General features: G+C 40.2%; 1 protein-coding gene across 13 annotated transcripts in view; it reads left to right on the forward strand.

The window, feature by feature from the left end:
* The window catches only part of tjp1a (tight junction protein 1a), a 128,276-nt gene that overhangs the window by 95,433 nt on the left and 17,769 nt on the right, over window positions 1-15,074 (forward strand). For 7 of the 13 annotated variants that reach the window (XM_050063384.1, XM_050063780.1, XM_050063863.1 and 4 more), the window contains 10 exons: window positions 6-174; window positions 340-475; window positions 5,792-5,931; window positions 6,315-6,420; window positions 7,241-7,391; window positions 9,275-9,383; window positions 9,499-9,718; window positions 11,716-11,900; window positions 12,166-12,261; window positions 14,201-14,227. In XM_050063384.1, coding sequence (XP_049919341.1) covers window positions 6-174; window positions 340-475; window positions 5,792-5,931; window positions 6,315-6,420; window positions 7,241-7,391; window positions 9,275-9,383; window positions 9,499-9,718; window positions 11,716-11,900; window positions 12,166-12,261; window positions 14,201-14,227 — 1,339 coding nt within the window. The remainder of the gene's footprint in view (window positions 1-5; window positions 175-339; window positions 476-5,791; window positions 5,932-6,314; window positions 6,421-7,240; window positions 7,392-9,274; window positions 9,384-9,498; window positions 9,719-11,715; window positions 11,901-12,165; window positions 12,262-14,200; window positions 14,228-15,074) is intronic. The other 6 variants (XM_050063550.1, XM_050063633.1, XM_050064361.1 and 3 more) reach the window with 1 other exon arrangement.

Consider the following 15,074-nt stretch of genomic DNA (forward strand, 5'->3'; position numbering starts at 1 on the left):
GGCAGATCAATGGCACTGTTACAGAGAACCTATCGCTAATAGATGCCAAGAAGCTGATTGAGAGGTCAAAGGGCAAGTTGAAGATGGTTGTGCAGAGAGATGAGCGAGCCACACTGCTCAACATTCCCGACCTTGATGACAGCATCCCGTCAGCCAATAACTCCGATAGAGATGGTGAGTCATTTGATTACACAAAGACCATGTTTTAAAAAAAGACAATTCTTTAATTTTTTGAAGCACCAAGAAAGAAGTTAGAATTATATTTGTCTTGTTATTTTAACTCGATCTTAATTTACTTATTGATTAAATGCTAATACATGTAAAATTTCCATTTCACAGACATTTCAGAAATACATTCACTGACATCAGACCATTCCAATCGATCCCACGGGCGAGGTAGTCGATCACGTTCACCTGACAGGCCCGAGCCATCGGACCTTCTCCGTCACTCACCTCGGCAGATCAGCAATGGCAGGTAAGTGACGCACACAAGCACACACACACATCTGACTGCAAATCTGTTGATGAGACACAGCTGTCACACATGCCACAGTCATACATTCATACTCCCACCACTCCAACTTCATACATCATGTTCACACCCACGGGTTAGTGGGTGCTGAGTAAGTACCTTGCACCACTAATGCATAAATCAATGGGTAAAGACATTGCATGCATAAACCATCACACTCCCCACGGAGCCATCACTGGGTTCCAATAAGGCCTTGCTCTGGGAGAGGAGTGGTGAGGAGAGAAAGGATTGATCCACCTCCTCCTGCTGGACTAACGTCTTGCTTTGAAGTGTGCTAGATATTTTTAACCATTTTCTGTACATGGAATCACCTTCAAACCGTATAAGGTTGTCTCAGCCGTATATCGTCTCTCACTTTAAGTCTCGCAAAGCTAGGTTTGATTTATATTCAGCACAGCTTTTACTGTTGTTGCCATTACTCATGCCAATGACCTGAACATTAGTGCTTGAAATAAAGTCTATATTTTATAATGCACATTCGATTAATGCATAATTAAACCATGATTCACAGCTATTTTCTGCATATACTCTGTACTGATTAAGTGCTGTTGTGTTGATTCATGTTTCTTTGTCCCCTTTTCTTACTGCCAGTTGGAACCTCCAGTAAGTTATCTGTCTTGTAGTTTAGAGGCTGCATAGTTTCCTGTAGCTGATAAACACATAGATGGCAAAGGAGAGCTAGAGAAAGACATGCAAGAGACTGAAGTTTCTCTCAGATGGTGTGGAGCTTGGGTATTGTATACTAACTAGGCAAGAACAAGATACTGAGCTTGGTTGAATGGGACAAGATGACTAACTCCGGTTAATGAAACAGGACTGGGGAGTCAAACAGGCTTGGCAGATTTTGGAGCAGTCCCATGTTAATCCTGTCATCGGCTATGTGTGATACTTTGAGATAGGAGTGGGTATTGAATCAGGCGCCCCAAACCTTGTGACCTTTAACAGTTGTTCTGGATTGAACTGTCAGCATCTCGTATAACCAGACCTCCTTTACATCATATTTGTATAGGACTTGGGTCACAGACACAGGATGCTGCCATACTTAAACTAGGGCTGTCCCAAACAACAGTTTTGGGGCATCGAAGCTTCAGTGAGAAACATCTGTAATTCATCAAAGCTTTTAATTAATGTTGCTACTTGTTAGCATGCAGGTCGCACATTAGCTGTAAAAGCTAGAAATAAGAATATTTGGCAAGGTGGCTAAGCTGTTCGTTGTAGATTTGTGATATGCCAGTGTCCTTTGGCATATCTGGGACTCAACGTTTTGGGAATCGTCTTTGCAAATTTTGAAATTATTCCAAACACTTGACCTTTTCGACATCTTGCAAGCTGGTCACTTGCTGGTGACTGACATTACATAAGAGTGAGCTGAAGTGACAAAACTATCACTAAGTGTAAATGTCCTTGTCTGAGAATAACTAAAAGTAATAATTTTGATGCATAATAAATAATGTTGATAACTCTTCATTAATTTATGGGCTGTTTTGGATTTTCTTTGGATAATGCATACAGTATCTTTACAAAAAAAAACCTGCTGCATTTGAATACTTATTTGGACGTTGCTTACTTAAACTATGAAGCATTTGGGTCAGCCCTGCTCAAAGCCCCAAAAAAACTCTGCTACAGAGAACATGTTGAGATAGAAAACTATCCAGAGGTGCTATTTCATTTTCAGTTTCATTGCCAATCAAGTAGTGGCATTTTTCTCCAGACTTTTGTGATGTTGATGACATCAAGGTCTGATTATGTGAGATACAGGTGCCCAACATGCTGTTTATAATAAACTCTCTTCCTGAAGGGAGAAATACCTCACAGGATCAGATATACAAAACCCAACTTAAGCTTAAAAAACAGTTGTCTTTTTAAGATATTTCTTGCCTTAATTGTTTTGCACAAACACAAAGAGTGTTGTAGCTGCAGGATGGTAGTTCAGTGTGCTGCTGTTAGTTTAGCTCTCTGGCTTACTAGTTGCTTGTCAGTGTTATCATATAACTAGATTAACCCCCAGTGATGTCGTTTCATTAGATAGTATGTTGTGTCAGAATGTGGAGTAACCTTACTTGTTTTAATGCAGGATGAGGGCAGGGTCACTGTTGCACAGATTGCTTCCAATGTAAGTGAACGAATCCCTCTGATAACAGGCCAGTGTGTTTTTGTTTGAACGTTTATCACTGTTATACTTTTGTTGCTCTTTTCCTGATTCCTCCTTTATCTCTGTGCACCAAACTTATGCCAGTCCAGCAGTAAGAAAACAAAATGTTCAGTCATTTTACTTGTGTGTATTATTGCACATTTAGCACGACTGGTTAACTCGTAAACACGTTAACTGTCATAAGAGGAGTTACACCTGCTTCTCATGTGTTTGTGGTTGAAGAAGTAACTAAGGAAACAACAGTCTGACTGTTAAGAGCCTGTGATGTAAGGCAATGTTTCTACTATCTCCCAGTTTAGGAGGGGGAAAATAAAGGAATTTGACATACTTCCCACAGTGCTTTGCCCCAGACCAGATGGTTCGCTTAACCTGATTGGCTGTAGGGCTTAGAGGCATGCTATTCCCCAGGGCATGGTGCTGTCGCATGTTTTTGAATCAGACATATCAGAAACGCCCTTCATGCAGAGTCTCTCTTAGTGAGCATGAGTGTACTTTGCACATAGGCTCTCTTCAAGGAATTTAATTCGTCTTGATAAGCATCATGGTTCAACTTACAGATACATTTGTGTGAGTAATATTTGTTTCATTTCTAGTTCTTGATGTGCTAATCTTAGCGTTAGATTGTTTGTTTACAGGGGTGAACTTTTGCTCTTGCACATTTTGTTTGTTCTGCAAGAGTTGTCACTAAATTGAGTCAGTTTTGTTCTTTAAATATTTTGGAGCTTGTGGATGAATATGAAATTATAGAGACCGGGACTGTAATGCAGTGTAGAGATTCTGGTGTGGCCGTACCATATTTTTTGCATTGTTTTTGATGTCTGTGCAGCCACATCTCTCCTGTTCCTTCACTTTTTCCGACTCTCGCTCCCCTTGCTCCCTCTCGTCTGTACCCATACTGTAAGAATGTGTAAGCAAGGGGATTGAACAAAGGCTTCTGTCAAATGGTGTTTGTCAGCATGAAGCCGTTTTTAGCACCATTCTGCAGCAAGGAACAGCAGATTTAGGCCACAACACTCTCCCTCACTCCTCTCTGTCTTTCTGTCCCTTGCTCTGTTTGTTTGTCCCTCTCTTTCTCATTCATCCATTACAAACACACAGACACAAACACACACTCTTGTCTCTCTCTCTCTCTGCCGCTACAATTCTGTTATTTATCCTCAGGCTGCAGCTCTCAAACAAATCCCATACACATCTCTCTAATGCTGAAACTGCTGACATATAAAATTGCACAGATCAGATTCATGTGTAAAGCTGAGTTGTAGTGAGAGATGCTGACACAGTCAATGCTGGGGATTCATGACTACGGCCAAAATTATAATCGCAGTTCTTTTTTTAAATATTGAGATCACAATTATTTATCTCGCTGATTCATTGATTTTAGGGACAAAATATTTTTATTGCACTTCCACATGTAAAGAAACCAAGCACTGCTTTCACTTCCATGTGACACTACGTTCCTGCTAACATACAAATCTTTGCATTAAAATAAGACTTAGAAATAAGGTTCTTCTTTACCTGAATTTAGTCCATCTCCTAGACGCAAAATATGAACAAAATTGTAACAAAAATAGAGGCTAGCTAAAAATAAATATGGCTTTCACAGTGTCACGTTATGGTGACGAGCTGTTTTGGATGTCTGAGGTGACACTAGAGAAGGACTGGGATCCAGTGAGACAACATTAGTGACGTCATGCATTCATTGTACTGCATATTATGGTGTTTTTTTAGGTGGCTAACAAGTTAGTTGTGTTGCTTTGAGGAGCAGTCACATCTCAAGCACTCTTTGCATATGATTTGTTCTCCTAAATCCAAAATTCTTCCCAACAGTGGATGATGAGGATTGATGACGGATTTTCATTTTGCCTGTTTACAGTCACAACATTCAGAAACGTTTTTTAACAGGCTGCTGCTGCAGTGTGTGCACGTATCGCCTTGACAGCTCTTCAAAAGTGGAGGCTGACTGTTAGTTTCGGAAGTGCTTGATTTGATATGCAGCAGAGGTTTCTATTAGCAAAGCTCTGATTTTAAACGATAATATTTCATTCAAGAGTGGTCATTTAGGTGTCGGAAGTCAAAATAGTGATCATTAGGTTGATTGTGTAGGCTTGGTCAAGGCCCTAGAAAAGGCCGGCCATGCTGCGGTGAGAAGAAACTGTAAATAAAGTCAGCAGCTGTGCAGCTAACAGGTTTAACCCTAAGGGTCAGTCATTGCGTGTAAATGAATGTACTTGTGAATGGATTTGCATTGATGTTTTGCCATCTTTTATTTATGGCTGACTACACTGTTCTGTACACTTTGCCTACACTGTATATTTTCATACCACATGAGCAAAAATGAGAGAATGGGAGAAGTTTCCTAGTCTGAGCTGGTGGCACAGCCTGCACCTTCACATTCTTCTAGAAAAGCTTCTGAATGCAGCTCAAGTACTGTGCCAGCAGGCAGTCATGTGACCAGATTGGAATTCAACCATTGTTTTAAGCAGCAGAGGCCTTTCTACTCTGTTAGACATGGCCTACAAGACTCTCTCTCACATACACACACTCTCACACACACACACACACACAGTTTCCTCTTGTTTATTCTATCCAGGTTAAACAGGAACTTGAACTGAAAAGTATCCTAACTCAAGAGTTTATGTTGGGAGACTTGGTTTGATTTTTCTTTCTCTGCCTGTGTGCTTTTATTGGAACGGTTATTAAAATGTGAGTTTACATTAGTTTTCCAGAAAGAAATTAATTTGGAAATATAAAATATATAAACAATGTCTGCTTCAGTTGAAATTAACAACAGTTGCTGGTTGGGAATGTAGTTTTGACACAATGCATGTATGACACCATTAAACTTAGGACTGGTGACGAATTTGCAGGGCCCTTTCTTTTATTAGCTTCCTGTCTCCTCATTAAATTTTCTGTCCATGTGCTGCATGGTTCATGCTATTTCCTTTCAGGACAAAATTATATAAACACATACAAGGTCATTCTTACACCCACTGAAACCAGCAAAAATGTTGCAGTCATTTAAGGATTCCATTAATGGAAACTGTCTTTGTTTACAGCCTTGACAGTCCACTCGTACTGAATTGCCATGTTATTTTTGTCTGTTTCAGCCATCGAAGTCGAGATGAAGAACGCGTATCCAAACCAGGGGCCATGTCCACTCCGGTCAAAAGCTCTGACGATGGTGTCTTGTCACAGGCCAGCGACCAGGCCAGCTCCAGAGATGACAAACAGTTACCTCCGCTGCCTGGTACGGAAACCTCTGCCTGTCAGCCATCAGCTCTAGGGATTAGTGTGGTTTCTCATGTTTGTCTCAGCTTTCACCACCTTTTATACTTCCTCATCTCATTGTCATTAGCACAGTAGGGTTTCAGTAAGGTCATAAAGAGATTTTCACTAAGGCTCAGTCTGCATGTTGCTGTGGTTTAATTAACTCTACAAGTATTTTTTTTCCCTGTAGAGCTGTGCATAAAGAAAAATTATTAAGAGAAGGAGTGTGTCAGGTGTCAGATGCACCTTTACAATAAACTCCACTGTGACTGTATAAAGCACCTAAAAGAACACAATCTAAACTGTTGTTTATTGGGTGATATCATGGTTTTACATGTTTTGCTATGTTTGTTTTTGTGGCAGAACCAAAGCCAGTTTATGCACAGCCTGGTCAGCCTGATGTGGACCTTCCTGTCAGCCCCTCTGATGCCCCAGTACCCAGCGCTGCTCATGACGACAGCATCCTCAGGTAAATGTCCTTGATGCTCACGTCCAAAGCACCTTTAGCCAGATTAATACTTTTCATCTGCTCATGTCCACAAGGGGCTGCATGGACCCTTATGTTGATGTCTGCACACAGCCCAAAATTCGTGACCATGCAGATTGTAGATATAGCAAGCGCACCGCACATGCATGCTCCAGTTACAGGTGGTGCTTCTCCTCATCGATGCTTCTCATGTCTTGCACTAGTGTGCTGCATTCCCTGTACCTGGTCCTGCTCTCATTAAGCGGTCACACAATATATTTTCTCCTTTTACATGCTTCTTCTTGTTCAGCCAAAAACAACAAACACAGGAGCTTTTTTTTTGCTGTTGTGAGGTCGCCATTTTCTTTCCTGATGTGCGTGCTTTCTCTTCTTATTTGTCTGGTTCTTGATTTTTATCGTGGTTTGCAAATAGTGTTATGGTGCATTACCGCTACCAACTTAAATGAAGTGTGGATTGAGAAATGTGCATGCCTGGAACGCTTGACCGACGTGGAGCCTGGGGATTGAAGTATGAATGGAACCAAATGCACGCAACCAGTATAGGTCCGCAGCTGTTAGGTGCAAGCCTTTACAGTATCGAGTGTATATATTCACTTTATTATTCACTTAAAAAATAAGCTTACCTGTCATATACTTGAAATTAGTTCAGATATTCTGGTTGTTCTGGCTCTGACGTTAACATCACACTCTGCTTGCATGAATAGCTGGCTGTGTTCTGTGTCTCTTGCAATGATTGTTTTTAAATCCACGATTTGCTGACCTTTTTGCCTAATGCTACCTGTCTACCTGTGTTCTCCTGCAGGCCGAGTATGAAGCTGGTCAAGTTCAAGAAGGGAGAGAGTGTCGGTCTGCGGCTAGCAGGAGGGAACGACGTGGGAATTTTTGTGGCAGGTGTTTTGGAGGACAGTCCTGCTGCCAAGGAGGGGCTGGAGGAGGGAGACCAGATTCTCAGGGTACGCTACACTCCATTACTTACGCAACACGGCGACTGCTTGCCTTCTGCAGTAACATGTAAATGTGAAATGTAGTTATTGAAATAGTGGGGAGGGATTAAAAGAATCCCACTTTTACACATTTCTGCTGGAGGACCCTGATTTGACCGTATATATTTTACCGTTTTTGTCTACATGTACATGAGAGATATTTTAGAAAGGGAGAATATTGCCAAGGCAGCAGTTCAGTGGGTTGAAAGGACAAATCATTTGGCAAAAATTGAAGTTTAAATAAGTGTATCTAATTCGTGTTTCACAGCTGAAGTGGACTATTTTTTTTTTTTTAATTCTGTAAAAGATGTCCTTTCATTGCACCGTCTGTCAGAGCGCTCCAAGAAAAAAACTCCTCAGGCTACACTGTCATTATCAAACATGCCAGCCTCAGTTGAAAAATTGGACTGCGGTAGGGAGGAAATCTGTCGCTTGTAAACACAAGTTTTACAGTAATCGGGTGTGTAAGTGTATTCTCTCTCCGACCAGATTCTTCCCAGTAACTTGTTGGTTTTGTAGCCATGTAAACACAGTGTGTGTGTTACTTCTCTGAGTCACAGGTAGATGTTGCTGATGTCGATCTTTTCGTTAAATGCTTTGTATTTGCAGTGTGTTTTTTTCGTATTATGTAGCTTGCAACATGATTTTAAGGTAATGTTTTCGTTCAGAGTTCATTCAGGCTTTCTTGTTTAGAAAGTATTAACTGTGCCTATTTTTTTCCATGTCACATGTATGAAAGTGGGAAGAACATCTGGTGTTATTGTCAAAATAGTGGCTGCCCACACTAACTAATCAGTAGTGAAACTATGTGATTCCATGGCCACAATAGTTTTATTTCTGTGTTAAGAGATCTTGGGAATACATTACAATGTATCTGTCAGTGTGTGAGTCATTGCGAGTTCTGCCTTGTGTCAAAACTCCCCTTGTTTCCAATGTGAAGACACAATAGAGGTCGTTCTTGCACTCTGACCTCGGAACAGTTGACTTTCTGTCTCACTGAACACTAGACTAACAGTGTTGATGGGATGATGAAAACCCTCTTGATGTCAGTGTTGGATCCATTCTGACATGTTTATACAGCAGCCAAGCATTACATCTGCTTTGTTTAATGCTTTAACTGTGAAGCTGTATAATCGTGCTCTGCGCAGACAGTTCTTTATCCCCCATGACATAAACATTTATAGACTGCTTTTATCTCATAGACAAATCTGTCCATTACCGAATCTCCTTCCCTTAATGAATATACTATGTCTTGTGTTCCTCCCACTCCAGTGTGTGTTCTCTCCACTGTGCAAACACTCCTCAGAGACTTTAAGGACATTGTTTTCCATCTTTAGATGGTTTCCCTTTGGTCATGGTGTGCTAGTGGAGATAAAGACGTCAAGCCCTCTCCTGTTTCTGGGAAGGATAAAGGTGTCTTTCTGAGGTTCAGTGATTCAGACCATGTGTTTCTGGTTCCCCTGCTGCCCCTCAAGCAGAGTCAATAAACAGCAGTTATTGTGTTTGGGATGTAGGCTGCAGATGAGGAGGAGGCTGCATGGTTGAGGGGGGAATACACTGCCCTGCTTCTGTTGAGGAAGTTTTTCTTTCCCTACGTTACTTCTGAGAATAAGAAGAACATATGCTAGAGTTATTTGGAAAAAGTAAAGATGTTAAAAGTTGAAAAATGAGTACACTTTCAACAATTGTTAAGCATTAAACAGTGATTATTGAAAAGTGTATGAGGATTAAGGAGGCCTTCTGTAACATGGCTTAAGAGTTCATAGGTTACTGTTTTGTATGGTACTCTACTAATCCTTCAGTGGACTTTAAGTTGACTGTTAATTGCTCCGTCTTCTGTTCTGCATCCGTAGGTGAACAATGTGGACTTTGCAAACATCATCCGGGAGGAGGCTGTGTTGTTTCTGCTGGATCTCCCAAGAGGGGAAGAAGTTACTATTTTGGCCCAGAAGAAGAAGGATGGTGAGTGATGGCAGTATAAAGCACTGTGTCAGTTGTGTAAACGCATCAGGCATCAAAACGAGCACATTTAAAAGGTTGCTGTCATCATCTCTGTTATTTTCTGCTTTTTCCTTAGTGTACCGGAGGATAGTGGAATCGGACGTGGGTGACTCCTTCTACATTCGCACACATTTTGAATATGAGAAAGAGTCACCGTACGGGCTGAGCTTTAACAAGGGTGAGGTGTTTCGTGTTGTAGACACGCTCTACAACGGCAAGCTAGGCTCCTGGCTCGCTATCCGTATTGGCAAGAACCATCAGGAAGTGGAAAGGGGCATCATTCCCAACAAGAACAGGTAAAAGAAGTTTTAGGTCACACCTTTAATACCTGTACGGCTTGTTGTGGCACTTTATGAATGGGCAGGGGCGGAGGCAAAGGAATGTAAGCATTGTGGTTAATCTGAGAATTGCATGAAAAGATTTGAGAGCACATTTACATTTATTCAATCTTCTCTTTTTTTAAAGGGTATTATTTGTATTTCTGTAACTGTATTTAAGAAAATAATTCTGTGTTATAGTCCGCATAAACTGGAATTTCTTTAAAAGTAGGGCATTTTTAGTTTTTAAGGATTATTGCGTGAGGTTTGTGAGGACTCTGTGAGGCCCATGTGTCTGAGGATATGTACTGTAGCCCATGATCCAGCATCGTTTTATCTAGGCCTGCCTCTACAGCCTTCAACAGCCCCTGGCAATGTTTACACAGAGATTCCTCACTGTCCTGCTGACAGAGCAGACATCGTTTTCCACATGCTGCGTGCATTTCTATTGCTTACATTTAAGCATTGTGAAATATGTCTCCGCTTCTCTGCCAAGATAAACTTGCCTCCCTGGATATTCTTTCAAAATATAAATCCCTAAAATCTCACTCAGCATTCAATAATATTATTTTTAAAAACATGCATCAAAGGAAGAACATTGTTATTAAAAGCCAAAAGGAACGAGTTCTTCCCCAGTAGGCCCACTGCATTACTAACCTTACTGCTTACCACTGTTTGTGTTGTTAGAATGTATTGACCCATCTGCAGTGATCTTAATATGTAAACTGTAGGGAACAGACTAAAAATGTTCCCACTGACTGTGTTTACATGCACAAAATATTCCTACTAAGTTTACATGGGTAATGAAAAGGAATATTCCACTGATATTCCCATTTACATGCAGCCATTCACACTCCAATTTACATGCCCTGACATGTCATGCATCATTTCAAAATATGGAAAATTGGAGTAGTTGAAGCTGCTTGTCATATTGCTTTTTTGCATGATGACAGGATTTTTTCAAAGTTTCCCCCCAGACTTGTTTGACCGTGCGAACACAGCCTCCCTCTTTCATTCCTTCAGCCGCTTTCTTGAAAATGTCAGCGTTGCAATATTTGCGCATACCCAAAAAGTTGATATCCAAGTCTTTCATAATGTTTTAAAGAAGGTGTATTTTTCCTTCCAGACAGAATTGTGGGCTTCCGTTTTGAGCATGCTTCTCTACACCAGCCTTGCAAACTGTTGGTTAGTTAGTTAGTGTACAATGCATCCATGACAAAGCAGAGAACTGGCTGTAAACTGGGAAGAGGCCATGTGTTGCAAACTGGCAAAAACTGCAATAGAGAAGCATATTCTGAATGTGCTCTATACATGTCCAAAGAATGCTCCTAATACCTGAATATCTGCATATGCATAGAATATGCTGTTTACATGACCCATATCATATTCAGAGTATTGTCATATTCAGAATAATAGTGGAACATTTGTATCCATGTAAACGTAGTCACGGTTTTATAAATAAGGCTTGCCATTTTACTGCAAAATCTTACCTTAGTTTCTGTTATACATACACTGTATGTGACCTGTGTCATTACGTTGGGAAACGACAATGTAAAACAGTGAGATTATGAATATCAAAGTGCTGACTCTGTTATTCTACTGCCAAGAGTTCACTGAAAAATCATTGGGTTATGTGATGTTTTAGCTCCTCATAATGTGAACACTGAGCTATAAATTAGGTTGTATTAGCCCCTAAGGCCAACGTATCAATTAGCCCAAATATAAAGCAGCTTTTAAGCATTTCGTCAGCATTTCTTCGGTCATTAATGGCAACTACTCCGTAATGAGTTTGACAACCATTTACAGCTCAGTACTGTACAGTGGTGTTACAGTTACACTGCCAGTATATCACCATGGCTGTTCCCTCCAAACATTAGTGAGCTGTCAGATAAATACCTGAACAATCTCAAAGTGCACTTGGTTGCAGTTTTGACTGAAGCCTTGACACCTGACCTTACTCCTGCTTCTCTGTCCAGAGCTGAGCAGCTATCCAGTGTGCAGTACACCCTTCCCAAAACACCAGGAGGCGACAGAGCAGACTTTTGGAGATTCCGAGGATTGCGAAGCTCCAAGAGGAATTTGCGGAAAAGCAGGGAGGACCTGTCGGCCCAGCCAGTCCAGACCAAGTTCCCTGCCTATGAGAGGGTGGTGCTGAGGGAAGGTAAGAGTGTGTTGGCAAAGGCAGTAACAGCAGTGAACTCCCACATATCTTTATACTTTGATTTAGGAAGAACTTACAAAGTTGTGGACAGATTTCAACCTTGTAGCCTAAGGTCCTTCACAGCACTTAGTTCTAGCTAGCTGACATCTATAGTTTTAATGTTTCTATGCTTCTAAACATTGTAAAGTTATTGATTTGTAAACTGTTTGTGTTATATGATGCTAAGCATTTGTACTCTCAATGACATGGTCTTGTTCTTGCACAGCTGGATTCCTGAGGCCTGTGGTTCTCTTTGGGCCAATAGCAGATGTGGCCAGAGAGAAACTGGCCAGGGAGGAGCCAGACATTTTTGAACTAGCAAGTAAGTGATGAAATACTAATCACCCTCTGTTCTAATGTTCACGTTCTGTGTGGTGTCCTGTTGTGGGTCTTGTGGGGATGCACCGATTTATCGGCTGATATTCACCTTGTTGACTGCCATCAGCCTTTCAGCAAATAAGATGACATTCACTGACAGTGATGTTTGTCTGTTGTGTCACATCAGTTTTGCGCAGGCTCAAAAGCAGGGCTCGAGGCTAACAATAGAAAACGTGTTTAGGACAAACTGAGATCTTCTTCTGGACTCTTTCGAGATGAAAGGATGCAGTGGACTTATAATTGGCACGACATATTATTATTATTTCATTTATTTTTTGCCTGATAATGCTACACTGTGAACAACAAATCCATGTTGAAATCAACAGGATGAGAGCTAGTTAATGTTAGCATAGATTACGTTTAGTTACATGATCTATTCAGTACAAATGAGTATTGGCGAAGAAAGTTATAATGCTATCATGATGTGTTCAAATGTATGATATCATAGAGGGTATTTTGAGATGTTTTTCATGTGAAACAAGGTTATATTAAAGGTTGTTTCATACATTTGTATAATTGAATTTGTGCCCATTCAGAGCTAGTGTAATGAAGGACTGAAAGTCTGTAAAACAGTTATTTTACATACTGAAGATTTCTTTGTTTCCCTGGCGCAAAAGGGGGAATAAATAACAACAAAAACAAAATAAACATCAAAAGAAAACATCAGTATTATCGCAGAATATCACAGTCGGTGTATCCCTTACGTCTTGCATGAACAGGAGACCACACTCTTAATTCACACACTAAGTCTGAGGGCTGTCAAAGTTCTCAGGATCTATCAAATATTCACAGTAGCGGTCAGTATCTAATAGATGTTGAACTCACTGCTGGGTCAGAACCTCTACTGTGTACCTGTCATTTTTAAAATCCAAATGGTAACTCTACACTCTTAGCTCTTGAATTTCCCCCCTGGGGGATCAATGAATACAAACAGAGCAGCCGCGCACATCCAAAAAATGAAAAAGGTGCTGGACTAAATGAATACTTCAGCTCCCTTTAGGTGCATATATTCCACCATCCTGGAGTGACGTTTCGGGCCACAGGTGCCCTTCTTCAGACTGGGGGATCAATAAAGTTTATCTTATCTTACACACCTATGAACAACCTAAATGAGTGTGAGAGGTTTTAAAGCTATCTATCGCTTGTCTACATCTAATTTGATTGGTTTAGCAAAATTTATTCTACTGACTTTATCGCATCTTAACAAATTTTGAGAATTCTTCTGTTGGCGATTTGTAACAGTAAGTCTCATGGCAGTCAATACCGCATGTGACTCTCTTTTCTCCTCCTCTGCATTACATTTTGGTAGCATATTCTTTGTAGAAATACACCACTGCTGTTGGCTGCTTCAATTTTTAGCTAAAACTGAAGCAAATGGTCATTCACCGGATGCCCATTTCTTAAAAAAAAGATGGCATACTGCTTTATTCGAGAATATTACTATTACTACAAATTCCCAATTTATTTTAGTGGGTCAGTTTGTCAGGTTAGTCAAGTTGTGTCTGTTAGTTCCTGTGTTTATTTATAGCTTCTCTATCTCTCTATCTTTGTTTTTCCTTTCACTCTTGTGCGCTCCAAGCAGAGCTGCATACTCTTATTCATTTCAGTCCTCACCCGCTGCCTCTTACTTTGTGAAACTGCAACCTTCTTTAATGTGTGGTTTTATTTTAACACTCAGTATTGAATTTCAATTACTTTAAGTGCACACCCACGAGTGCCAGTGCAACCACACACACACACACACACACACACACACACACACACACACACACACACACACACACACATACATATTGAGCACACAATCACATTAAATATTTCCATTCCTTGATGTTTATTTACGTAACTCCAGTGATGTTTGTGTAACTGTATTTTCTTTTCAGAAACACAGCAACAACAAGGAGGGGAAAGTATGTCACTTAGTGCATCAACTTTTGTTTCATTTGATTCAGTGAATGGCAGATAAACTGTAAACTGGTGTTTGGTGGCTAGCTGGCCTATAGATGTGTCAACAGTGTGTGTTGGGGAATAGCACTTGATTTATGAATTAACATTTGTTATTACAATTGGCAATAACAATTGTTTTAGACTATATCAGGACGATTGTTTAAAGAAATCACAGAAGAGCTGAAACAGAAGAAATGCAATTTCACACTAACACACAGCTACTTTTAATTTTCCTGTAATTTTTTCAGTGGAAAGAAAATCTACTCTTGATGCTGTACTTGATTTATTGACTGAAATTGCACTTGACTATGGTAAACAAAAAACACAGCTATCAATGAAATTATATCTATTTAATATTTTCAAAAACTCCACTGCATTAGCACAGATCACATTTTGGACATCTAAATGTGCAAGTGTTTTCCACTCAACACATTTATGCCCAAATTTAAGTCTCTAAGGAGCTGTGTGTCATTGTGATATTGCGTGTTGATCATGGAAGAGATTAGTGAATGCTGATTAATGTACAGCAGTATATACTGTAGTAATTTCACAGTTAAATTTAGTGGTATTCCCCTCTTAATGGCATCATGTAGAGAGACAACAAGGCAGCATGTAGAGCTGTGCAGTTAATATGCCATGAAAACTGAGTTGTGTGAAGTTGCTTTCCAACAAAATCATCAGGAAATGATCAAATAATGCAGAATTCACTGGGAATGTTAAAAAAGTTGACATTCATTTTTATGCTTTTTGTACTAATTTTTCCATACTTTCCCATAAAATACCACATCTAAAAAAAAATGCAACAAATCA

The sequence above is a fragment of the Epinephelus moara genome, chromosome 1 (genome assembly GCF_006386435.1).
Source record: "Epinephelus moara isolate mb chromosome 1, YSFRI_EMoa_1.0, whole genome shotgun sequence".
NCBI lineage: Eukaryota > Metazoa > Chordata > Actinopteri > Perciformes > Serranidae > Epinephelus > Epinephelus moara.